Raw genomic sequence first — 25,631 nt, 5'->3', positions numbered from 1 at the left:
TAGCGCATGCACAGGCAGAAAAACAAGCATAGGGACGTGCATAGGGACGGACCTCGCCTCCTCGAGTCTAAGTTTGAGGCTTTTTTTGGTTCATAGGATAGAATTATTATAGGAATAGGAATCTTGTAGGAAATGAGATGACATGTATTTCAAATCCTATGAGTAAGAATAGGAAACAAGATGTCATTTGTTTGACACTAAAGGAATTTTCCATTGAGTCTAAGTTTTTTTTTATTTTTCTATGAAATGTGGAGGATAGAAACCAATCCTATATAAGAATAGGGATCCATTCCTATGAACCCAAAGGTTTTAAAGAAAAAAATTCTATAAGAATTCTATCCTTTAGAATTCCTATGAAATTCCTCTAAATAAACGAAGGAGGCCTCGAACCGGAAAAGAAAGGGACGCGTCCTGGAAAAAGGGAGCTGTATACGATCCTAAAAAAAAAAAGTGTATGCACGTAGCTGCGCCTGTGCAGCCAAAACCGGCATGTGCGGCGTGCATGGTCCTGGAGCCGGGCACGGATTTTCACCGCGCAAAGATCACCTCGATCGGCGAGAAGCCACCGGCGATATTCCGTCTTCTTTTCCACGCTCCGGCAGTGGTCCAGGCCCAGCCCTCCGTCCAACCCCGGTTGGCAGCTTGCTCCCCTCACATGCGCGCGCACGCGGAGGAGGCGGCCGGGCTCCGGCGGAGCTCAGCCGGAGCCAGCCCGGAGGTGACCACCCACCCACGACGACGCCCACCAGCCCACCACCACCACCCCACGTGCCACGGGGGGTGGAGCGCTACCCGTGGTTGCACAGTACAGAACGTGTGCCGTGATGGAGAACGAACCAACCCACAGATCGTGACGAGAAACTTACTCAAGCAGTGCTCGCTTGCCGAGCGCACCAAAGATCAGATCAGGCACTGGTGATTATGATTAAACAAAGTGTAGCAGGCGCTTTCGCTCTAGCCCAAGACTCGAGTTTTCATCCATGATGCAGATCCAGAAGCATTTGTCCAAGCAATGTTGCATTTGTGGCCTGCATCCTTTTTAAAGCAACCTGGGAGGGAATTCCTGCGTCTGGCTGGGCAATGTTAGGCCTCCTTTAGTTTGGAGGAATTTCATAGGAATTCTAAAGTATAGGATTTTTATAGGATTTTTTCCTTTAGAACCCTTTGGTTCATAGGAATGGATTCATATTCCTACATAGGATTGGTTCCTATCCTCCACATTTCATATAAAAATAAAAATGAGCCTAGAGTCAATGAAAAAATTTCTTTGGTGTCAACCAAATGACATCTCATTTTCTATTCCTACTCATAGGATTTGGGGTACATGTCATCTCATTTCCTACAAAATTCCTATTCCTACGATAATCCTATCCTAGCAACCTCGGCACCAGATTTCGCTCTTTTCAGGTTTGGCAAAAAAAAAAGAAAACAATCCTAACCAGGCCACCGAAACGCAACAAGCAGCACTCCGGACATTGATCGTGGGGAGCAGCTGCCGTGCCTGCCACCATCATGAGTTGACACTCGATTGCTAACCAAACTGGCTTCCAAGCCAAGCAGCATTTCCGGTAGACAGACTTCCGAGGCAATGATCAAGCACACGAGTCAAACCAAAACGATCGAGCACGCGAGAGCCGCGACAGCACACGACAAGTGGGACACAAAAGGCTACTAGTATTATACTTAGAATTAATCTATATTACTAGTAAGTAATCCAAGCTTACAGTAAAAGCATAGTTACAGAGACTACTAGCGGTTAAACAAAGATATCCCCCATGAACCAAGGCTGCAGAAAGGCGCACAGCCGGCCGGCTACAGCACTACCACCAATGTTCTACGTACGCCTGCAGCGGGCAAAGACCAAAGAAAAGGGGCAGAGATGTCCAGCATTCCTCCCCTCTTCCCCTGCGCTTTGGCCGACCTTCGGTGCATAGATATTTCCACCTCCTCTCCCTTTGGCCACTGTTGCCTTGTCTCAGACCGTGGAGGGGAGCTCGCACTTGCCCATCTCTGCAAAAACATTGGAATAAACATCTCAGACCGAGTATAAGTAAGAAGATCCACAGCTCAAAAACAATGGAGTATAGAAATGCTAGTGCCTCCTCCGATGTCCGATGTGAACATGGAGACCAAATTCTTGTACCGGGACCGAGGAGGAGTAAACAATGCGCGCGCGGGGTACACGAAGCAGAGCAGCCGGAGCCGGAAGCGGCGGCCATACTCGTCGTGGTGCGCCGCATGCCGACGTCCGGCCGTCCAGACATGGCACGCATTCCGACGGCGGGAGTAAAGAGCACAGGACGCGTCGTATCACGTCGAGCCGCGAGCCACCACGCCTGGGCTGGCAGGACCTGACCGACAGCCGTCTCGCCACGGTCGTAAACTCTGAGACCCTGACTGGCAACTGCACGGCAGCCGGACGGACCAACGGCAGCTCGAATCCAATGCGGGCTTGAATGGGTACTGCTGTGCATGCACATCGCAGTGCAGATTTGGGTCGCAAATCACAGCAGCGTTAAGGCGCAGCTGCAGCTTCCCTTGTCGTGATTAAGGCTGCGTGCATGTGTGGGCCAAAACAAAAGGACGGGAATCATTCCCGTACAACGCAAAGCAACTTTCGCTTGATATGATTTGAGCCGTGCCTGCCTACCCCCCATCTCTCTGTAAATTGCCGCCTATGGTACGGGGATGTTTCTCGCTTTAGGTACCGTGGCTCCCACACAAACTGTCACCGATTTTCCTACCAAATTATTGCTAGAAAATTGTTACTAAACATTTTCCCTAAAGAAAATATAAATTGTTAACTTTTTTGTGATAACCCATTCTCTGCATTAGCACTAGCAGCTGCTAGCACCAGCATTTTGCTCCGATTAGGAGTACCTAGGACCTACATTTCTGCAGGCAAGAAACGAGCGGATTGAGCGGGAACGGGGACTCACTTGGCGCCTGGCTGACGACGTAGGCGGCGCCGGCGAAGTCGCAGGTGCCGATGGAGCGGCCCTTGCGCTGGTAGTAGTCGTTGAAGGCGTAGGACGCGTGGGCGACCATGGTGTTGGGCTCGAAGCACGCCGCGCCGGGCTGGATCCCCTTGCAGTCCGCGCCGCCCGGCCCGCACGCGTAGTCCAGCGCCGCCTGCAGCCGCGCCTCGCCCGCCATCGCGTTCGCCACGCACCACGCCGACCCCGGCGTCGCCGCCGCCCTCACCACTCCCCCTCCGGCCCCGCTCACCGGCGCCGCATTGCCGCTGCCGTTGTCCTGCCACCCGAGGCCGCCGCCGCCGCCCTTGCCGCCGGCGCCGCCCACGGAGCCGCCGCCGGCGCCGAGGACGAACTCCACGTCGTACACCTTCTGCTGGTTCGGGTAGAACACGCCGTAGTTGCGCTCCGAGGTCGGCCCGGGCTTCTGGTTCTCGTTGAAGAGCGCGAAGAGGTACACGTCCACGTCCGCGTCGGGGCGGCGCGGGGTGCCGGCGTTCCTGGACAGCACGCGCCGGACCAGGTTCCCGTTGTACGCCGCGGCGTTGGCCGCGCCGGCGCCGACCTCCTTGGCGTCGCCCTTGGACGGCCACCCCGTCTCCGACACCACCACGTGCACGCCGTTGTAGCTGCCCAGCCTGCCCACGGCCGCGAACACGGCGTCCAGCTGCGCGTCCAGGAGGCTGTAGTACTTGAGGCCGCTCCCGGAGTCGAGCTCGCCGGCGTTGGGGCGGAAGAGCGCGTAGTCGAGCGAGATGACGCCGGCATTGTCCGCGTAGGCGAAGAACGGGTAACAGTTGACCATGAGGTCGGAGCCGGTCCGCGCCAGGAAGTCGAGCATGGGCTTCATCACCGACTGCGCGAGCTCCTCCTTGAACACGCCGGCGGAGGGCGGGTACGAGTTGGCGAGCGCGGAGAGCGCGACGGGGGACGACACCTTGACGGCCTTGTCCATGTTGAGCCTGGCCAAGGCCGCGTGCACGTTGATCATGGCCGGGACGAGCTGCGCCGTGACGTTGGCAGCCGTGGCGAACACCTCGTTGCCGACGGCGATGCCCTGGATCTGCGTGGCCGGGTAGTAGGCGGCGACGTTGCGGCGCACCCAGGCGAGCGCGTACGAGGGGCGCCTGGCGGCGGCCGCGAGCTGCTCGTTGGGCAGCGCGACGACCACCTTGATGCCGCTGCCGGCGAGCGCGCGCAGCACGGCGGGCTCCGTGTCGTAGAGCTTGACCTGCGCGATGCCGTGCTGCTTGAGCAGCTGCACCACCGCCGCCGGGCTGGGCAGGTCGTTCGCCACCCGCCCCCAGTTCACGCCCACGGTGCCCGCGTCTGCAACCAAACACATGCATTCACCGTCAGTAAGCAAATCACACCAGCATTGTCGACCAAGTAGAGCTTTCATGGTCGGCATGGTGGTTACCTGCGGCGGCGAGGAGCAGCAGGCACAATGCCGCGGCGAGGAGGCGGCCGCCGGGGGGAGCCATGCTCTGCTGCGTGCGGCGGCGGCGACGAGGCAGAGTTCGTCACGGCGGGGGGGCGAGGTGGTGGAGAGTGTGTGGGGAGCGAGGGAAAGGGCGGGGAGTGGGATTTATGGCGGGGGGGGGGGGGGGGGGGGGGGAGCGGGGCCCGCGGGCTGGGTGGGAGGCGGTGGGTATGCGGGGACGGCGGTGACGCACGACGCGGTGAAACCGGTCCGTGGGGTCACGTGGCTTGCCAGGATTGGCTGTGGCCGGGAGTGGCTGGTGTGCTGGCGCGGGCGGGGGGTCGACGGTCGACTGTGGCCGGGTGCGTGGGTCCCGCCCTCGGCGACCGTTGGTGCCTGAGCGCTGGGCCCGTCGTGTGGTTAGTGGGTTTTATGGATGGGGCGTTGATGGCGTGTGGTTAGTGCGGATTAATTGCTCGTCTCAACGGCTCTATGTTCGCTTCTTCTGCCCCGCTCTCCTTGGCCTTTTTTGAGAAAGTGCCGTGTACTGCTGTCAGCAGCAACAAGATACGGTTAATCTTGTGGTGTCACACGTACACGTACACGTGGGACTTGTAGTTTGGAGCGTGTTTACCTGCCGCAGAGCGTAGCTGGCAGCGATGCATTTTCAATGGGCCGACGTGGTTATTTTTCATTCACCGGTCAGTCGAGTCCAGCCATACGCGCGGCGGCTGCCCGTCTCATGACACCGGCGGCCTCATGTGAATTTCGTAGCTGCCATGGCCAAGCGGCAAGCAAAGCAACACATGAATGATCTTTTGGTCAGGGTTGTGGCTTCCCGTTGCGCTTGAAGATGGAGCAGTGCATGCACTTGCACGGGCGCCGCAGTGATCCAGCGAGCCCGGTCTGGTGCCGTTGGCTCGCAGCACGCACGCACGTAAACCGCCGTGGACGGGATCCATTGATGCATGCATGGGCAGGCAGCCGATTAACTATCTCCAGATAATAGCCAATCAAAAAGGGGAAATGATGGGCAAAAAGAGGAGCTTTTCCGTGTGTTGAGCTCCGGTTACTTATTGGCGGTAGGGGTACAGTTTTTACAACTCAGGAGTAGGCGGCGAGGACAGGGATACATGGGCATGGGCGCGGGGTGTGCGTTCGTTGCAGGTAAAGCGAGGACGCCTTTTAGGTGAGGCCGGCCGCGATCGACCGGTCGACCCGTCTAGAGCGGCTCATCATAGCGACGGACGGCCCGCCGGCGTAGGTCGGGGTAGGTGAGGGTACATACATACAGCTAGTGTACAACGTACTCATGTTGCCGGAGATGTGAACTGTGCATGCACGCACTGATGCAGCTCGGTGGAAACAAATTACGGGATTGTCACGGCTCCGAACAAGCTGTGTTCTGGTCTAGTGCAGTCCTGCAGTGGCAGACGGAGTGAACCAGCTGGGCACAAATGGGTCGCAGGTGGGGTGGCGAGCAAGTCCTCGTGGACTATCATCAGAGCGCGTCGTGTGGTCACCGGAGATCATCATCGGCTGCTTGATTGCCGCAGATGTAGATGTGTCTACATCATGGATGATTCAGGTTGTATCATTCTTCCATGCGATACACATCAGCCGTAGCCAGCCCGTAGGCAACATGCCAAGGCGTATCATGACTCAGGAAAGCAAACAATCCAAGCAGGACACCAATAAGTGCAAACGCGCTTTAAGTACTACTACTGCTGTATACGTACTGCTGTGTACCAGTAGAGCTCAGACGTACCATAGTAGTGTGGGAAGTGTAGCCATGGCTGGCACCAGCGTGGTGGGGGGACAGGCGAGGGCGATTCACCGGTCCGGCGGAGAGGGGGAGAGGATAGTGGGGCGGAGAGCAGGGACAACCAGGATCGTCGTCCGTTTGCAGCTCACCGGGCACTACTAGCCACGCCGCCGGCGCCCAAGTGGCGGCAAGTACAGCCAACTCTGGACTCCGGCGAGCGCACCGTTCATACTTCGTACGGTCACGTTCGTCCTTTGCCGGTGACGGTGAGATGCCGCTGGTTTGGATCTGCGTGCTGCTTTTTACTGCTGCGTGATCTCTGGCGGCTTCATTCGTTCAGGATTCAGCCATGTGGCGAGGCGAGCGGCGAGCCAGGGTGGCTTGTAATGTACGTGTACGGCGTGGATCTGGCGACGTCTAGACGACGGCTAATCGATTCAGTTCTACGTACGACCTGCCAAAAAACAAGTCTCAGTTCTACTACTCCTGCCTGCGCATGCACTTCATCGCGACACATCACCGTCGCTCCACATGTCACATGTGGATCTGGAGGACTCGAGGCCGGCCCGGTTCGGTCCTCCTCCAGAGGCATTTCTGTCGGTGTGAGGCGACTGAAGAGGGGTTCACTCTCTCGTGTCTCGTCTGCATGCATGATTTTTTACAGGGGGGGAGGGCCAACCGATGAGATGAGCGTCAGGAAGACATCACCCCTGCTTGGACCACCCGGGGTTGGTGATCGGCGATTTGTGCTTGGACTACGTGAGTACTCGCAGCGCTGCTAGTGCGACGACACCAGCGAAGATCCAAGACACGGGAGCGCGTGATCATGTGAGCCCGACCTTTATTCAGTTAAGTCCACACTTACTCGTACAGTGGCGCCACCGTGCCAGTGAGCTCTAGCTCGCTCGTGGTGCTTCGACAAAGGAAAAGGAGGTTCACTCACTCACTCATGGGTAGGCCCACTTGGACCTTTGGGCATATTCAGCAGGGCCTTGGATCACGGCGCGCCATCGAGCAAACAGATTCAGACGAGGGCATGTCACATCTGCCGACTCGTACATACACGAAAAAATCGGCAGCGCAAGAGATTTTCACACGGCGTATCCGTCGGTTTCTAACAGCTGCGTATGGGTTCACTGAACTTCTGTATCGGTGATTGTTTCGCCATGCTAAAACTTGGAACCATGATGCCTGGACCTTGCGCTGTTTGCACGCGTGGATCCGTGTATCTATCTAATCTACCAACCCCACATGCATATGCATATGCCCGGCTGCCTGTGATCGTGATGCAACGCCACCTTAGATCCATGTGCAGACTACGCAGCAGGAGTACCGGACACCGGAGAGGAAAGAATAGATGGGATCTGCAGCGAGAGGGAATTCAAAAGTTGATCATCAAGCTAATCATTTTTCCCCGGTTGGAAACATCCTGCTCTGCGAGATTCTTTGGAATGCGGAAGCCGGAAGAGGAACAAAAGCATGTGTTGCAGAAATGTTGATGTGTGCAATGTATCAGTGCGCTACAACATCAATTCTTTGCCTCGTTAATTCTTCATAACCGCGTTTGGAGGGCTGACTGTCTATCTTGGCAGGGATGGCCTAACTGTGGCCTTTGCCCACTTTGCAAGCAGGTGCAGGAGTCTGCTGTCCACCTTCTTTTCCAACGTAGATTTTCTGCCTGAGTTTGGAACGAGATCACCGCCTAGCTAGGCATTCAAGACCACTCCCAATGTTGTGGAGGCATGAAGATTCAGTTCTAGCATGCTGGCATAAGACGATGAGTGATGGAGGTCAAAACAGGAAGGCCATTGCTTCAGTTATGATGCTTGTCTCATGAAAAATCTAGTTCGAGCATGCTGGCAAAATACGGTGAGTGATGGAGGTCAAAACAGGAAGGCCATTGGTTTGATTATGATGCTTGTCTCATGGAAAATCTAAAAGGACCGCAACGCAAGAATTTTTCGCAACACTGCTGCTCCGACCTCCATTGTCGTCAGCAAAATCAAAGATGAAGCCCATCTTTGGGCGTTGGCGGGAGCCAAGCATTTGAGTCTTAAAAAAGTAAAAGGAGTCCAAGCTCCGACCTCCTTTTGTTTTGGCCCATCTCTGGGCTGTAAACCAAACACACCCTAGGCACCTGAGACGGGAAAACTTTTAATAACACTAACACTGAAAAAAGGTAACGAACTCTCTCATATACTTACAAAATTCTTGTTCAGTAGCCGAAGCATATGCACAAACCTACTCTACTGTACAACCTACTAATATATATTACATGACATTACACTACAATGGACAAACAAACAACAGATTCCGGCTAATGTACATTTACAGTTGTACCGCTTTTGCTTCGCTGGTTGTTGCCCTCTGCCTCTATCTGTACAGAGGGGATACACCGATTACGATTAGGGTTCATTGATGAAACATTAGAAGCTGTATGAGACCTGTACACATGATTCCTTGTGGAGGTCCACTGTTATCTCGTCTCAACCTTTTAAAGTTTCTCTGAATTAGCTAATTACTTGGTATGTCAATCCGGTAACTCCACAATCATCTCGTCTTGGTTTTCCTTTGCTGCACAAACAAACATGGGACAGCAAATTCAGTACATGTTTCCTCGTCAATTTTAACGAGGAATGTGGACGCCAAATAAACAAGAACATAGTGATCCAAGTCACAGTACATCTGTACATATATAGTGAAAATAGAGCAACTACACTATTGGTTCTTCCAAAAATGTTCTTTTTTTACTGAATCACCACAATACAGTTAAAACAGTTAACTTGCTTGCATAGCTACGACGTATATATAACACTCGATAGAAAACAGTATAAGATACGTCTATGGTAGATTGGCTGTTTTGGAATGAACTATGCATTCAAATGTCCAGGAGTATAACAACAAAATGAATAATGCCAGTTCTCAGGGTTTTCTTTTTCAGAACAAGTTCCCAGGGTTGTTCCTTCCCTCCATATCAAAATACAAGATGTTGTCAAAAAACATCTTGTATTTTGATACGGAGGGGGTATTTCATTTCTGAAGTTCAGAAACACCATTGAATGAACACAAAAATCAACCGTAAGTATAAAATGCTAGTACTTACAGGATGATCTTGACTAGTATACTTCTGGGCTCCTTCACAAGAGGAGGTATGTCGCGTGCCATTTAAGGCGCGGGACAGGCGCCGGAGAAGAACTTCTATGTGGTTGTATATGCTGCAGCATGTAGTCACAATTAGTTCATAATACATGGGGGCATAATGTGAGCTACACTACACAATTTTAAATTTTCCATTGTCCAGACACGCCAAACAAGCCAGTTTGAAGGAAAAGTATGAACTCAGAAAAGCATGGGTGTTCTCATCAATCATCATTCAGATTTTTGACTTATTGTTTGTCAGATTTGCAAATACTACCTCTGCATACAAGTAAAAGGGAAAATTACCTGAGCCGATGCCTATTGCATGTTGAAAAGAAGGCAACAAAACCGTACAAAATGCTCCGGACTGCACGGAAAATCTACAACAAGAGCCAATGTAAGTTGCATAATATACTTGAAAAACAATCACTAGGCGTGCAAACAAACTTATGTTACCTGGTACAGAAGATCTTTCCAGAGTGATCCCCAAATGGAAGTTTCAGATGTAAGCGCAGGTGCTCTGGACGCAGAACCAACTTGATATAACGAACTTAATGTTGACCAGGTCTGCCTTAAAACATCAACAATATCATCAAAGAAGTCTGCTACAAAACTTGCTAGCGCAACGACAAGTCGGAAAGGTGCAGCTAGTATCTCTCCGACGAACCAAATTACAGGGTACAAGATTGAATTGGCTGCAGTAAATAAATTATTAGCAAGTCATCAGAATAAAAACACAAACGGAAAAAGAAACAGATCATTTTGGAGATTACAGTAACAATACCTATATTAAACATCGTACTGAAGATAAACCAAAATGGCCACATGATCATCTGCACTGTACTGATAACCGCACTGAATGATGTTTCCATCGCTACCATTGCAGCTGAACTGAGATATTCAACTGTTTCAGCACAAAGGTTCCATAGTGGCAGGGTAAATTCAAGAACCTCCAACAGTGGCCCCATAATTGGCTTTGTCAATACACTAAGAACAGACTTAGTAGCACGTACAATCTTAAGAGACCATGTAAAAGCCTGTTGGAAATTGTTCAGAAAAAGCATGGTTCCGAGATACTTAAGCCTTGAGATCATTTCCCATGTCTCTATCCAATCAAACAAAGGGCCAAATAATCTAGAGGCAGTTGCCTTCAACATTGGTACATTCTTGTAGAGGTCATAAAATCCTATAAGAACAGTAATCAATGACATCAAGACGTATAGTGCTCTGACTAGAGGACACATCCATGGGCGATATATCTTGCAGAACACTGGATATGACTGAAGAAAAATGACCCATGAAGGAAGACCATACTCAAGTAATGTTAAGAGCCTCACATCAGACAGTATAACTTCCTTTAGTCTGAACGGCAGATCATGATCGTTGAATCGGAACAAGATCAGCACATCCTTGTATGTGTTAGGCTCCACCAGTGGCTTGCCACTGTCATTATCACTGTAACATGATGAAGATGAATATGATGAATATCTTGGTGAGGTCACAAATTCTGAGTATGGTTCCTCAGACATATCACTTCCAGCATCAGATCTTGTTATCCTTCTTCTCTTGTAAGGTCCAGAGCAAGGTGGTGGGGTGTATGATGAGCTTGTGGAACTTGACGACACCCTAACACAATCTCCAGAATCATCACCGTCGCTCTTTACACTCTCAGTGTCCCATAATTCAGGTGTTAAGTCATCTAGGGCATCATAAAAAACATCACCTGTAACAGCAAGCATATATAAGCAGATTGTACCAGCAGGCGAGAATAACAAATCTCAGAAGTTCAGACTTTTACCTTTAGGAGAGATGCTATTTAAATAATCTTGTAAGAGCTGACACTCTGAGTAATTCCCTGAGAACCAAGAAGTGATTAAAGATGAAGCTTGATTGACACTATCGAATTCCCATCTCTTCATTATTTTAGCTTCGACCACCATTGATGTATCAGTCTACAACAGCGTGAAGGGAAGTAAGCATGGGCTATCCGTTTAAAGCCGTCAATATGATATTCATTGTAAACTATCAACATTAAACAGCAATACCTGAAGCTCATTCAAATAATTAATGCCACGCACATCAGCCCAGTCTACCTCAAAAATAATAAAACCATATAATGTCCGATGCAGCTCCCTATTCAGCAGGCGAGAATCCTTCAATTTATTTACTTGAAGCTTCTTTTTCCGCATGGTATCATCAATCAGAGTATACCATCTGGATGATTGATTCCACACACGTGGAGCAGATGTTGGGAATTCTGAAAATACAAGCTTATGTCCACCTTCATCTCTCTTTCTCCTAGTTCTAGTGTTCGCGAAAGGAGAAAATCTTGACTGGAGCACAAAATAGCAACAGTAAGCAAGAGTTATCACAGGAGCAATTATGTGAGTTTATGAGTATATATATGGTTATAATATCAATTACAGAGGGACTGGTGCATAAGAGAGTAAAGTGGACCTTGGTAACCATCAATTGCCACAGGTGAGCAGGTTTTGTATTCTGATCTAGCAACCATGGACGGTTGTCAAGGAATATAAGGAACTTCTTGGTATCGGGGCACAAAAATATAGTGAGCTCTGCAAGATATGACTGTAAATCCCTGCATATGGAAAAAAGCAACCGTTGTTCCAGCATGCCTGACTAATGAAGAGTACTGCAAATGGAAATGGAAATTTACTAATGCATTATCGTCAGGATAACAGATACTGTGTGGAAAAAGTAGAAGAAAGAATAGCTTGTAAGTTGCATAACCTATGAACACCCTACACCTCTGCATATTTTAAAATAGCAAAAACCTAATGGATTTCAGCATGCCATGGCATCCAATTCCTGCATTTTGCCTATTCATGTGTTTTGGAAATCACATGAATAAAAAGAAGCCAAGATTTAGGCCCTGTTTGTTTCAGCTTTAGGCAGCAGATTCTCGTAGGAAAAATCTGAAGCTGAAACAAACAGCTATTTGGAATCAGCTTTGCTAGTGAAGCTTAATCTGGATTCAGACCATTTTCAGTGCAATTGCCTGAAGCACGTCCAGGTGTACTTCAGTGGCAAAGCTGATTCTGCTCAGCTTTGCCAGTGAAGCGAATCCACAAGTGATCAACTGAAGCTGAAACAAACAGGGCCTTTAACCTTTCTTCTCTCTGATATGTGTTTAGCCCAAAAGTGCAAACTAGGAAGAATATGTCGCAAGAGGGGTACAGTCATCAATCTAAAGGGAGGTGCAAGCAAGTAAGAAGCCTAAAGGAAAATCCTAAATGATGTTGCAGAGATCAAAGGTATTGCGGATTGACTTTGCTATAAGTGTGTGCCACATCCCTGAATGCAGTCAGGGTGAAAGTTGATCAACGGTGATCAATTGAACAGCTCCAGTGCAATATTAATCTTATGTATTAACACCTTCACTTTGCTACGCAACTTTGTCCATCAACTGCTTTATATAGCAAAACTACCCAGCACCGGTGTCCTTTCTACATGACTACATCATCACTGTTTTCTTTTTCTACCCTGTCCAATAAGAAAGTAAACGCTAGACTGAAGGACAGTAGCGAATGAAACATCAACATCAGACAATTCAGCTACCCAACTCCTACTTTGGGATATTTCTTGTCTTTTTCTTAAGAATTGTATGTTGGAACTTTCTCACCCCCGCAGGCCAAACAAATGCTACCAATTTGAGATTCTCGCCATCTTCCCTGCCGCTAGGAACTGTTGCAACGAAAGGTGAACTGTGCCCACTAATGTAACTGAATGAACTTTTCCCTTTACCCACAGAAACAGCATATCTATTCCAGTACAGCACAAGACCACTACATTTTTTTTACTGAACACAGACAATAACAGATGGAGTTTGCTCAAATCAATCCCCATTCCACCGGAATGCTCATGTCCATCGAACCAGCAACAAGAGAGCAAGAAATTTCCACCGCGAGATCACAAGCTCCGCGAGCAATCCCCCCGAATAAACATCCAATCCCCTGAGAATGAAAGACGAGGCGTACCCGATTTGCAAGCTGGTGAGCGGGAAGAAATGCCGCCTGGCGCCGCCGCTCCCCATGTCGCCCTGCAGCGCGCACGCGAGAGCGCGCCAGAATTCCCACATCAGAAGGCAGATCAGAGTCAGAGGGCAGGCGGCCCGGAGTGGAGGCATCGAATCGAGCAGAATCGGGGGGAGGGAGAGCTCTGTCCCCTTGAAATACCTGGGCGGGGGTCAGAGCCCCGGAGCCGCCATCCCGTGGCGACGACGTGGCCGCGCTTGTCCGCATGCGGAGGCGGCCAGGCCAGCGTTAATGGCAGCTCCCCAGAGTCTCTAAAGACGCCGCCTACCCTGTCGCCTCCCCCCCGCCCTCCCCTCCTACGCGACACGAATCGCCAACGGCCTCCTCCTCCTTAAATAGCACCGGAAGTAGGCGCGCGCTCCGCCGGCGGCCGGCGGTGGATCGCGGCGCGGCGCGGCGGGGCAGCTAGGCAACCATCCGACGACGCACGCGGCGCGGCGCGGTATCTTCTGGCGTTAGCCTCCCCTCCCTCTCCCCTCCCCTCTGGGCGAAACCGACTCTGGCCATGTGGGGGCGCGACGGTTCGGAAGATATCTACGTAGCCAGCGTCTCGGTGACGCGTGGGCCCGCGGTGCCTGGGCGGGTGCGCCCCGGCTCAGGTGCGATGCCGATGGCGCGAGCTCTCGCGAACCGCGTGGCACGCCGACACGTGGGACCCGTCGTCTCGTCTCGGCTCCTTGCCCCGCGAGGGAAGCAAGCGGAGCGCGACGGCCCGATGACGCGTGGGCCCGCCGTGACGGCGCCCCACATGTCGGCGAAGGTTCCGATGAGGCCGGGGGATCCTCTGCGCGGGTCGATGGAAGTCTGCGGTGTGCGCGCGCCTGTGTGGCGACGCGTGTCCGGTGGTTTGGATGTAGATGGGGACGGGGAGTTCGATGGGGTGACGTGGTGGTGGGTGTTCGGGCAGGCGCACCGGGATCGCGGATGCTGGGGGGACACGCACGCGACGCGATGCGAGTGGGATGGCGGGGACGAGCGTGGGAGTGACGCCTCGGGCGCCGTGTGATTTAAGCGGTTTATTATTGCGGCCGATAATTATTGCCTGCTGGAGTTGGCCAGAAGCAGTCAATGGGCGTGGGCCGGCTTTGGCAAAGCAATAAAGCTCACCGGACACTACTGCTACCTCTACTTGTAGCCGTAGCCTCTAGAGGCAAAGTGTGGCTCAGGCTGGTCGTAATGATAGTTTTTTGTAATATATGACTTGTAATAGGTTGGTTAAATTGATGATTTAAAAGTACGCGCATGCCCTGTAAACTGAGAGAGAGGTAGTAGTTAATATCATGCATGTCAAGTAAACAATTTTGATGAAGTGTCATAACATTAAATGAAGAAAAAGATGATGGAGTATCATATCATGATACCGTATCATAATAAATGCTATGCTACTTTGTGTCATGCATGGCAATAAATAAAATAGTACATGATACTAATATATGATACTATGCATTAGGGAGGTAGTATCATACAATAGTATCATATGCATGATACTACTATATGATACTCCCCATTACAACCAGTCTCACAAAATGACCACCACAGATGTGGTAAAATTTGATAAAAAGTTAAAACTATGACATGTGGACCAAGTGGCTAGAAAAATATGGCAAGTCATAAGTATGACAATAAACCAAATACATGCCTAAACTATTGTGGCACGATTAAAGTTAGACGTGGCAAGCTTAAGCTGCAAACCAAACAGACCCTAAAGCTCGGTAGCTCACCATACAGCTCCAAGTTTAGCACTGATGGATACGAGTGTTTGCTTATTGTCTCTCTTGCCGGCCCAGAAATGCCAAGGATTCCACGGCCTTGCGCACCGGCTTGTGGTTGAGGCTTGAGAGTTGAGAAGGCACGAGCAGCATGCAGCTCCAAGTTCAGCACTGATGGATACGAGTATTTGCTTGTTGTCTCTCTTGGCTGCCCAGAAATGGAAATGATTTCCCCGCAAAAGAAAAAGAAAAAGAAAAAAAAGAAATGGAAATTATTCCACGGCCTTGCGCAACTGGCTTGTGGTTGAGGCTTGAGAGCATTTTGGGTATATACCATTTTGATGGTGTAGCATGCTCGCAACAAGCCAGCAATACTCGTTCGATTGTATCCTAAGATTTTGAAGCTCCTGCCTTTTTTTACAACAGTTATCAAGATGGCACTCCCAAAAAAGGTGTCGTTGCTCAGTGCACGCAAAAATCCCGCCTACAGTGGCAACTTCTTTTTTTTGCAACGGAACGGCATCCACACAGGGCCGAATTGGGCTGTTTGGTGGACGGGCCAGGAACACTCCAGCTGTGTAGAAAAAAATAGGCCGAGATACCAACTACAAAAAGAGGGTAGGCACAGATGTACATATCGGGCTGAATTGGGCCTTTTGGTGGACGGCCCAGGAGAGCTCGAGCTAATGGTTGTTTGAAGAATGATCCAGATGCAGAATAAATTGCGCGGCGCGATGGAAGAAACTCTCGCCTTAAGCATTTACAGCAACGGACCGGCCAATTAGGGCACACTTCAAAAAATAGAGAAGAAAAGGGGAGCACACAGGGATCAATCACTAGTTCGAAATCACTAATTAAGAAGTACTCGTTGCAAAGAATACTCCACTTTCCCAGGTCATGACAAATGACGCACATGCAGCGCGCCACTTTCCTTTTTTTCATAGATCCGTTTATTCAAAACATTTTATCTTTTAAAACGTGCGTCCAAATCTCAACCGTTTTCACTATTGGATTTCTCGCGTCGAGATCTTCAAAACTAGATTCCATGTTGATAGATTTTGACAAACTTTTTTTCACAAAAAAATCGAACGAAAAAAACCGGGTGAAAAAACCGAATCGGGAGCACGATTTTTTTCCCTTTCCGAAAGAGGCATGCCCGTGACTGTCGCGAAAGCACAACCGTGCCTCTTGCAGAAACAAAACCGTAACTCTCGCAAAAGAAAAAAAAAAGAAAACGCATTTTTCCCTTTCTGAGAGGCACAGACGTGACTCTCGCAAAAGCACAACCGTGCCTCTCGTGAAAACAAAACCGTGACTCTCACGAAAGAAAACAAAACAGAAAACACATTTTGTTTTTCCCTTTCTGAGAGCCACGGCCGTGACTCTCGTGAGAGTACAACCATGCCTCTCGCGGAAACAAAACTGTGACTCTCGAGAAAGAAAAAAAGTAGAAAACATGTTTTTTTTCCGTTTCCGAAAGGCGCGGCCGAGACTCTCGCGGAAAAAAATAGTGACTTTCGTAAAATAAAAAATGCGTTTTTTCGCGCAATTTTCTTTTTGACCGAAAAGCTAAGTAAGACCGGGGGAAAACCAAAACGTCGAAAAAACCAAAAAAACATTTAAAAAGCCGAAAACGCGTGCGAAAAAAAATCCAAGGGGAGCGTCCAGAGCGCGACACATGGCGAATGGTTGAGAGCACGCTGATCGTTGTGAGGCTCCCGAAGGAGCGCTCGTTAACTAGTTGCTCCCTCACTAATTTCCTAGATGATGTGCAGCGCTGCTAGCCACTGGACCCGTGTCGGTTTGTGATTTAGTAGTAAGGCTCAACCTAGTTGAGGCGAAACGAGCCGGTTTTTCACTTGTTCTTTTTCAAAATTTTGATTTACATGGGGTTTTCTTTGTGTTTTCTTTGATTCCCTAGATTTTCTCTGTTTTCCCGTTTTGTTCCTTTCTTGATTTTCTTTATTTCTTTCTTGGTTTTTATTGTTTTGTCCCTTCATTTTTCTTCGGTCATATTTCTTTCTTTCTTATCTTTATCAGTTTCTTTGTTTTCTCTTGGGTTGCATTGTTTTTCTATACACATTTTTGTTATATATCTAATATATTTTTAATACACGTGAAAACCGAGATTAATATTTTTCAAATATCAGATTAACATTTTTTGAATACATGATCATCATATTTTCTATACACATTTAACATTGTCTTTTTAAATGCTAGATTAATATTTTTCAAATATAAGATTAACATTTTTTATAGACATTTCACATTTTGCAAATACAAGTTAACATCACAATTTGTATATTTTTGTATACATTTTAGGTAGACATGGTCATCATTTTTCTATACACACTTAGAAATATCAAAATGCGTGATTAATATTTAAAAAAACATTATGTCAAGTATATTTTTGCAATAAAATATGAAAAAAAATATAAACATTAAAACAAATTAAAAAACGAGGATGTGGCCTCCAGCGTTCCTGGGCCGGCCCATCGAGAGGGTTCCGTAGGTCTTGCTCTAAGCGATAAATAAATTGTACGAGCCTGGCCGAATTAATCATCATCAATCCTACGCGCGGCCGATGTACGGCCCGGCCCACGCAACGAAAATTAACTCGGCGTTCCTCCTGGATATAAGTCGGTTTCGCCGCTAAATACCCTCTCGCCTTGCCGGCAACCGAAAACGCTCCCCGCTCTTGCTCGCACCCACCCACCCCAACCCCCGCCCCGCCGAGGCCTCAATCGCCTCTCGCGTCGACTCTCGAGGGTTCCGCGCTGCCACGCGGGGCCACCCTCCCAGCCTCTGCGCGTCTCGAGCCTCGGCGAGGGCTCGCTCGAAACCCTAGCCGCCGCAATGTCGCGCCGCGGCCGCGAGGAGGAGGAGGAGGAGGAGTTCGAGGAGGTAGAGGAGGAGGAGGAGGCCGACGAGTCGGAGGTGGAGGAGGAGCAGGTGGAGGAGAGGGGCGGCAAGCGGTCGCGCGGCGGCGGGGGGAAGGGCTCGGGCGTCGCGAGCTTCATCGACGACGCGGCCAGCGAGGACGACGACGAGGAGGAAGAGGATGACGACGACGACTACGAGGAGGGCGGCGGCGGTCGCGCCCGCGGCCGCCGGCCCAGCAAGAGGAAGCGGTCGATCCTGATCGACGACATGGCGCAGGTCGACGACGACGACGGCGAGGAGGAGGAGGAGGACGGCTACGAGGAAGGTGAGTGCCCGCTTGCCCTATCGGCCGTACGCCGGCGTCTGGACCCGGGGTAGCAGAATCGCTGTCGTGTTTAACTTCCCGTATCCAAATTCGCCGGAGCTAGTGACGATTTCGTGTCGGATTTTTGCTTCCCAGTCGTTGGTTCCGCAGCATTTCTGCACTATCGACGATTTCTGTGATCGCCGATGCTGGTTCCCTCTCTGGAACCCTTGATTAACCTCGACCATGCCTGCGTTTGGGACTCGTTACCCCTGTTAGAAATGCTGAGGGTGCTTAGTTGGGTTGTTTGATGGTCAATCCGGCTTGAATTACATTCTATTGTTGCTTCAGTGTTGGCTAGGTTCGATAACCATATGTGAACCATCAGTGGCAATGCTTCTTACTTTCCTGTTGTGAACCATCAGCGGAATTTAGTGCGAACTGTGTTAATTTTGTAATTTGGCCATAAATGGGAGATCGTATGGAGTGAAGGACCAAAGTCCATGTTCCATTAAAACTTGTTACTTCCTGCCACTTATGGCTAGACCTACCCAGGATATACCTGGGAAATTGTTGTTACAATCAACTGTCTGGCTCTTTCCAAACCAGCATTGTAGTCAAGATGATGGGCAGAATCATATCCTCCAGAAATTACTAGGGACCTATATATGATCAAGAGTTTTGGTTTCGATGCCCAGATGGTACTTTTATGTAATTTTTTGATATACTCTTGTTACTTCAAGCTCAATGTAACCATTATGTTTCTTAAGATTGGATGGTGCAGAATTTGATGTTTAGTCGATCATCAACTGCAGTTTCTTTATGGATGTACTCTTGCCATTGGTCCTGAGTTATGTTCACATGGATGTTTATTTCTGCCGTTCAAGTATAACATTTTTTACTTTCCCTTTCGGATTAAAAAATTTCTATGCTTGCCTATCTGTGGGTTGAGTTGTGTAGTATGCAAAAGCAAGACTATTTGTGTTAATGACGTGACTTACGCTCCTTTGCTTTTCGGCAGGTTTTATTGATGATGATGCTCGGGCTGATAATCCTGACGAGGATGTGCAAAGGGGTTCTAGACGTCATTTCAATCCAAATCCAATGGATGATACAGACGACATGGAGAACTTGGAAGAGATGTTAAAATGGAAATATAGAACGCAATCACACTCTGATTTTGATGAAGAGGGTCTAACCGAGGTTGAACAGCAAGCTCTCCTGCCATCAGTGAAGGATCCAAAGCTCTGGATGGTGAAATGTGCGGTAGGTTGCAAGTTCTAGGAAAATTAAGCTCTTGCCTCAGCTCTGCTATTTGTTCATTGTACCATTTGAATCTCATTGTTGTTCTAATTATGACGTCAGATTGGACATGAGCGAGAGACAGCCCTTTGTCTAATGCAAAAGTTCATTGATAGGCAAGATCTCCAGATTAAGTCTGTCGTTGCATTGGAACACCTAAAGAATTACATTTATGTTGAAGCAGAGAAAGAAGCCCATGTCAAGGAGGTAACCATTGCGTAAATTGACATTCTAGTCTTCTTGATAAGGGATGTTAACTAAACTTCATTGCAGGCTTGCAAAGGTCTGAGGAACATCTTTTCTTCAGCAAAAATACTTCTGGTTCCTACAAAAGAAATGACTGATGTTCTCTCTGTCACGAGTAAGTCTGCTGATCTTTCAAGAGATACATGGGTCAGGTTGAAGCTTGGTATATATAAAGGGGATCTTGCTAAGGTATGGTCATCATTGTTTCCCTGGTTGTTGCTAGTATATATTTGTCAATTGCCCAGTTATTTATTTTGATTACCCCCAGGTTGTCGAAGTTGATGATGTGCGCCAAAAGGTTACTGTGAAGCTCATTCCTAGATTAGATTTACAAGCTTTGACAGATAAATTGGTAAGTTATGCTAGTTGCCATTCATCGTGATTTTCTACCTGTCACCTTTCAACGTAACGTACACTTATATCAGTGGGTTGAGCTCATTGACATGCCATTTTATATATCGTCTTGCATCCGCTGTGAACATAGTACTTCAAGTTTGGGTTCTCTTTCCCATATGATTCACAAGTTCCATGCACTGCTGTGTCCAAAAATTGAATTTGTAGCTTTTAACTTATTGAAGGACTTCTTAATTATCAATCTATCTTCTTGGTAGAATGCGTGTTTATACTTCGTATTGTGCTTGCTTGCTGGATGACCTAGCATGATATAACTTTTGTATTGTCAGAAAGGTCTTAAGGTTGCAAAGAAGAAGTTGTTTATTCCACCGCCAAGGTTATTTAGTACCGACGAGGCGAGGTGCTTAATGCTTTTCATCCTTTCGCTATCAAATGATAGTTCAGTTTTATTTATTTATGTATCTTGTCTCCTCTTTTTTCTAACTTAAATGAACACAGGGAGATGAACATTCCTGTAGAACGGAGGAGAGATAAAGATTCTGGGGAATACTTTGAGATGGTTGGCGCTTTAAAATTTGAAGATGGTTTCTTGCGCAAAAAAGTCTCGATAAAATCAATCAGCACACAGAATGTTAAGCCATCACTTGATGAATTGGAGAAATTCGGGAGAGTTGGTGATGACGTGAATGAAGATGTGGCTAGATTGTCCACACTCAGCAGGAAGAAGGGACATTTTATGAAAGGCGATGCTGTAGTTGTTGTTAAAGGTGATCTCAAGGACATAAGGGGCTGTGTGGAGAAAGTAGAGGATTCTATTGTTCACATCCGACCAACACGATCTGATCTTCCGGTAATTACTTGCAGTGAATTTATTATACCACTATCAACTGGACTAGAAAATTTAAACATCTCTTTGTAACATTCAGAAAACACTTGCCTTCAGTGAGAAAGATCTCTGCAAATATTTCAATCCCGGGGACCATGTAAAAGTGGTTTTTGGTGTTCAAGAAGGTGTGACAGGCATGGTAGTTAAAGTGGAAGGACATGTCTTGACCATTTTATCTGACACAAGCAAAGAACATGTGAGCAATTGTTGGTACACCTGTGCATCTATTGGAAATTGCTTTGTTTAAACATATTTTGTAGTATGTTTAACTCTTTTTTGTGACTGCAGATCCGTGTGTTTGCAGATCATGTTGTGGAGAGTTCTGAGGTCACGACGGGGCTTACCAGAATTGGTGATTATGAATTGCATGATCTTGTCCTTCTTGAGTAAGCCCAGAATTTTTAGTGAGGTTGCTACCCATCATGTCTGACGGCTACGAAACAACTTATCCCATTTCTTCACTTTTCAGCAATTTATCATTTGGTGTGATTGTAAGGGTGGAAAGCGAAGCATTTCAGGCAAGCAGAACTGTCTAAATATTCATCTGACTGATTGTCTTGTACGTATAGTTATATGTATTGACCCTTTTGTATAATTAGGTTCTCAAAGGAGTGCCTGATAAACCTGAAGTGGTGCTTGTGAAACTGAGAGAAATAAAATACAAAATCGATCGGCGCACATCTGCAAAAGATAGCAAGAATAACACGGTGTCAACTAAGGATATTGTCAGGGTCATTGAGGGGCCATGCAAGGTGTGTACATTTTGCCTGTTATCTCGTGTTTTGATTATTTCTCTCACAATGTCTATTTATTCTGTTGTCTCAATTTAATATTCTTATCACAGGCTAACAAACATTTCTTTTTCTGTTCACATTAGGGAAAGCAAGGACCTGTGGAACATATACACAAAGGGATATGTTTTATACATGACCGCCACCACCTTGAACATTCAGGCTTTATCTGTGCAAAAGCACAATCGTGTGTCCTTGTTGGGGGATCGGTTGTCAACAGCAGCAGGATGGTCTGTGCTTTGATTATCTCAAATAAATTTTATTGGTACCTAGAACATGCCATCATATCTTCAGTTTACTTGTTTTTGCAGGGTGTTGATACAGCAGATCCACGGCTTGGTGCTTTTAGATCTCCAGCAAGGATCTTGCAATCTCCTGGAGGGCTTCCGCCGAGAGGACCTTACATGAATTGTATGAATATTGATAGTTTGGATGCTCCTTATCTCTGCCATTAGTTTTAGTCAGCTGCATCTTGTGCGAAGTCTATTACTTACACTACTTTATGCTGATGTAATAATTCACTCCCCTCCTATCTAACACAGCTGGTGGAAGGTTTGGAGGAGGTGGTCGTGGTGGCAGAGGGCATGATGCCTTGGTGAGTAGATGCATCAAAATTAAATCTGGTCCCTACAAAGGATATCGTGGCCGTGTTAAAGAAGTGAATGGTGCACTTGTGCGTGTGGAGCTTGATTCACTTATGAAGATTGTCACAGGTGAACAACTTTTGTCACAATTGTTGTTGTCTGTCTACTGTTGACGACTAACCTTGCTGCAAACATATAGTTAAGAGAGAGGATATTGCTGACACAGCGAATGTTGGGACACCATTCCGGTAAATTTCTATTTGATCAACCATATTTAACAAGCTGTTTTGTACCATTTTCTCATTTGCTGACCAGTTGTATTGGCAGTGAATCTCGTTATTCATTGGGCAGTGAAACACCTATGCACCCATCTCGAACGCCATTGTATCCTATTCAAACTCCAATGCGAGAACCTGGAGGTGTGCTTACTTACATAGTTACATTCTTTGTTATGGTTCAATTTGAGATTGCCTAGATCACTTTTTCTATCACATATGTTGCTAAGACGTTTTATTATAGTATTGTATTACACACTATCTACAGTGACTTCTAATTTCCGTGAATTTGAAACACCATACATTTAGAAAAGGAGGGAAATACTATAGTTGCACCTACATCAAAATAATTCTTGTGTTCTCTGTACTTGAAGTTGAATAGTCATTATATTGCCACTTTGGCTCTCTTGCGTCATTCACCCATTTGATCTGCAAATCATTTTGGTGCTATTTGTTCATTTTCGCCCTCTCCTGTTCAGATGCCTATCACATCGCCTATTTCTGTGCCATTCATTTCATTGTACCATGTACTGTTTCTTATTCCCCTTTTCCATGGTAACAAGTTATTTGAATTTGCGCAGCGACACCAATTTGTGATGGATCGCAAACTCCTATGCATAATCAAGCCTGGGCACCAATGAGTCCACCGAGGTTGGTGTACTTCTTTGGAGAACAAATTGGTTACTTAGGCTTGCAGAATTGAAATCCTGAAATTTAGAATAAAGCAGCTTCAGATGTTTTGTGTATCCTACCCCATAGTGAAACTATTTCAACCTTGTCTGTTGCGAAGTGGAGTGTTGAAACTTTTACTGGAGTTAATCTTGATGGTCTGTTTGGTTGCTGATTGTGTTCTAATTATATGATCAGGGATAACCAGGAAGATGGAAATCGTGGCACTTGGGGCGCTTGGGGGATCAGTCCAGCTTACCAGGTTCCATGTGCTTCTTGTTAACTTTGAAAATTGTTTATCCTTGTGTTGGCTACTGAAATGTATTGCTGTTTCTACACACAGCCAGGAACTCCAGTAACTAGGCCATTTGATGCCCCCACTCCTGGATCAGGGTGGGAAAGTACCTCTGGAACTGGCTTTGGTGATGCTCCATTCAACGCTCCAACACCTAGTGCTCAACCAATGACCCCAATTCCTGCCTCTTATTTGCCTGGAACCCCTGGTGGCCAGCTAATGACCCCAGGGAATGCTGGAATGGACGCAATGTCTCCAATGATAGGTTTGCCCTTGCCCTTTCATCTACAACTGGGATGGGATTGAAACCAGCACCTTTTTTGTGTGCACATCTGTGAATACCTTTTGCCAAAATGCTTTCAGGGGATGAGGGCGGCAGTAATTGGCTCTTGCCAGATGTTTGCGTCAATGTGTCCAGAGGAGATGGTTCCACCAATGGTGTGGTGAAGGAAGTGCTCCTGGTATGTAACGTTCATTTATGGTTGTTACAAGTGCATGCAGAAGTGGTTTCTCCACATGTTTCTTTGGTGCCGGGTTTTTTTATCTCCGCGAGTCTGAATTTGCAGGATGGATCTTGCCGTGTCGCACTTGGGCCATCAGGCAGTGGGGATGAAGTAACAGCTCTTCCAGACGAGCTCGAGATCATCAGGCCGAAGAAGAGCGACAGGGTCAAGATAATGAATGGCAGCATGCGTGGAGTTATAGGAAGACTGGTAGGAGTCGACGGGTCTGATGGGATTGTCCGGGTGGAAAGTCCGCTTGACATGAAAATAGTAGACCTGGTGATTTTGGGCAAACTAGCAACGTGAGATAGCTGTTCACCTGTTAGGTGTTATCTGAACTGTCCTAGGCCGCAAAATTAGAAGGAAAAATACATGTTTTTGGTCAACTTAGCAATTTTAGATCGCTCTAACCGGTCAGATTGGTTGTTCTTAATCCCACTTGCTCAGTATCATGTGAATTATTGGACCATGATGTAGATATTCCCAGATGCTGCCCGGAGATATACTCGGGAATGCTTGATCTTTCTAATCCTGACATGACACATCATCCCGTTTTATCTTTCTGCACTTTGTATTCTTATTTAAACTTTTTGGATTGGGATTTACTCCTATGGTCTGCTCTAATAAAACCTGGAGAATCTCTTTCAAGTCTGCCTGATACCACATCGGTTTCCGTTCTGAACCTGTGGCAGTGCAGCATGGCACAGTTGATGGAAACCAGTTTTATGTAGGCGAGCTGAGTTAGGGAGGGTACCGTCCAATAGGATCCACGCCTCCAGGGGACCATGACTGAGAGATCAAAAATGGCTGAGGATTGAAAAATGGTTCAGTGAGCTAGATCCCATTTCAGAAAATGACGAGGTCAGCTCTTATTTACATATACAAAAAATTTGCAATCATTTGTCAGCTTGGGAAAAGTTACCGCACATTTGTCTAGAATAAGAAACACCAACTTGATAAAAAAAAACTCTTGCAGTAACCTTTTTCGGTGGAAAACTTGCAGTAACTTATTGTAAAAGAAACCTCTAAGCCCAAAACCACAAATAATTATATCTCCCTCCAAATTTCACATTGATGTGTTCCTAGTGTATTTATTTTCATATATCCTTTTAAGGCATGATTCTTTGCGTTGCATAATACGAATGCTTTTCCTTGAGTATTTGTGCCTTTTCCATACGACTTTATTTTCTATAGCTATTGTACTTTTCTTGCTTGATGAAGCTGTCCGTGATGCATGATTTGAATGCTGAGCCAATGGATTAAGACTTGGGTTCCAATTCCATCGTCACTCGTCACTCTGCTTCGACGCACTGTTAGCATAATGAATGGAAATGACTAAATCAACTGTTGCAGCTGAACATGCCAGTAAAGAGAAAAGGAGAAGACACCAACCAAGACAAGAAAATCGCATAAACTAAAGAAACGAAGGCCACTGTGAAATAAGCCATCAAGGAAAATAGCCTGCGCAGATTGA

General features: G+C 47.5%; 3 protein-coding genes across 3 annotated transcripts; 1 reads left to right on the top strand and 2 right to left on the bottom strand.

Annotated features, from left to right (window-relative positions):
* Nucleotides 1-1,677: 1,677 nt before the first annotated feature.
* Nucleotides 1,678-4,554, bottom strand: LOC125514795 (glucan endo-1,3-beta-glucosidase). Its single transcript, XM_048680147.2, has 3 exons — nt 4,396-4,554; nt 2,940-4,304; nt 1,678-2,010 (listed from the first exon to the last, which is right to left on the bottom strand). The coding sequence occupies exons 1-3, from the start codon at nt 4,457-4,459 to the stop codon at nt 1,976-1,978; spliced, it is 1,464 nt and encodes a 487-aa protein (XP_048536104.2). The 5' UTR covers nt 4,460-4,554; the 3' UTR covers nt 1,678-1,975.
* A 3,779-nt stretch (nt 4,555-8,333) lies between these two features.
* Nucleotides 8,334-13,839, bottom strand: LOC125514794 (G1/S-specific cyclin-E protein). Its single transcript, XM_048680146.2, has 10 exons — nt 13,498-13,839; nt 13,300-13,361; nt 11,759-11,900; nt 11,347-11,634; nt 11,100-11,253; nt 10,086-11,024; nt 9,758-9,996; nt 9,608-9,681; nt 9,267-9,378; nt 8,334-8,737 (listed from the first exon to the last, which is right to left on the bottom strand). The coding sequence occupies exons 1-10, from the start codon at nt 13,561-13,563 to the stop codon at nt 8,714-8,716; spliced, it is 2,100 nt and encodes a 699-aa protein (XP_048536103.1). The 5' UTR covers nt 13,564-13,839; the 3' UTR covers nt 8,334-8,713.
* Nucleotides 13,840-17,768: 3,929 nt separating this feature from the next.
* Nucleotides 17,769-24,743, top strand: LOC125514793 (putative transcription elongation factor SPT5 homolog 1). The gene is made up of 21 exons (XM_048680145.2): nt 17,769-18,273; nt 19,274-19,518; nt 19,618-19,761; nt 19,828-19,989; nt 20,069-20,152; nt 20,484-20,554; nt 20,653-21,004; nt 21,081-21,236; nt 21,329-21,426; nt 21,510-21,558; nt 21,640-21,792; nt 21,918-22,061; nt 22,143-22,242; nt 22,374-22,544; nt 22,615-22,663; nt 22,743-22,834; nt 23,272-23,341; nt 23,558-23,621; nt 23,703-23,919; nt 24,018-24,115; nt 24,221-24,743. The coding sequence occupies exons 1-21, from the start codon at nt 17,922-17,924 to the stop codon at nt 24,461-24,463; spliced, it is 3,114 nt and encodes a 1,037-aa protein (XP_048536102.2). The 5' UTR covers nt 17,769-17,921; the 3' UTR covers nt 24,464-24,743.
* Nucleotides 24,744-25,631: the final 888 nt, after the last annotated feature.

Source organism: Triticum urartu, chromosome 6A, assembly GCF_056163025.1.
Source record: "Triticum urartu cultivar PI428250 chromosome 6A, HENAU_Tu73, whole genome shotgun sequence".
Lineage (NCBI taxonomy): Eukaryota > Viridiplantae > Streptophyta > Magnoliopsida > Poales > Poaceae > Triticum > Triticum urartu.
Note: the sequence above shows the minus strand (reverse complement) of the source record. Positions and strands in the feature narration are given on the sequence as shown.

Bases quoted from the DNA above. Each gene is read 5' to 3' on its own strand.
- LOC125514795 (XM_048680147.2), bottom strand. From the start codon at position 4,459: ATGGCTCCCCCCGGCGGCCGCCTCCTCGCCGCGGCATTGTGCCTGCTG. The intron at 4,305-4,395 runs GTAACCACCATG...GTTTGGTTGCAG, and splicing joins GCTGCTCCTCGCCGCCGCAG to ACGCGGGCACCGTGGGCGTG. The intron at 2,011-2,939 runs GTGAGTCCCCGT...ATGTTTTTGCAG, and splicing joins CGTCGTCAGCCAGGCGCCAA to AGATGGGCAAGTGCGAGCTC.
- LOC125514793 (XM_048680145.2), top strand. From the start codon at position 17,922: ATGTCGCGCCGCGGCCGCGAGGAGGAGGAGGAGGAGGAGTTCGAGGAG. The intron at 21,005-21,080 runs GTAATTACTTGC...TGTAACATTCAG, and splicing joins CAACACGATCTGATCTTCCG to AAAACACTTGCCTTCAGTGA. The intron at 23,342-23,557 runs GTTGGTGTACTT...TTATATGATCAG, and splicing joins GCACCAATGAGTCCACCGAG to GGATAACCAGGAAGATGGAA.
- LOC125514794 (XM_048680146.2), bottom strand. From the start codon at position 13,563: ATGCGGACAAGCGCGGCCACGTCGTCGCCACGGGATGGCGGCTCCGGG. The intron at 13,362-13,497 runs GTATTTCAAGGG...TGCGCGCTGCAG, and splicing joins GGGCTCTGACCCCCGCCCAG to GGCGACATGGGGAGCGGCGG. The intron at 11,901-13,299 runs GTACGCCTCGTC...TTCCATATGCAG, and splicing joins CTCACCAGCTTGCAAATCGG to GGATTTACAGTCATATCTTG.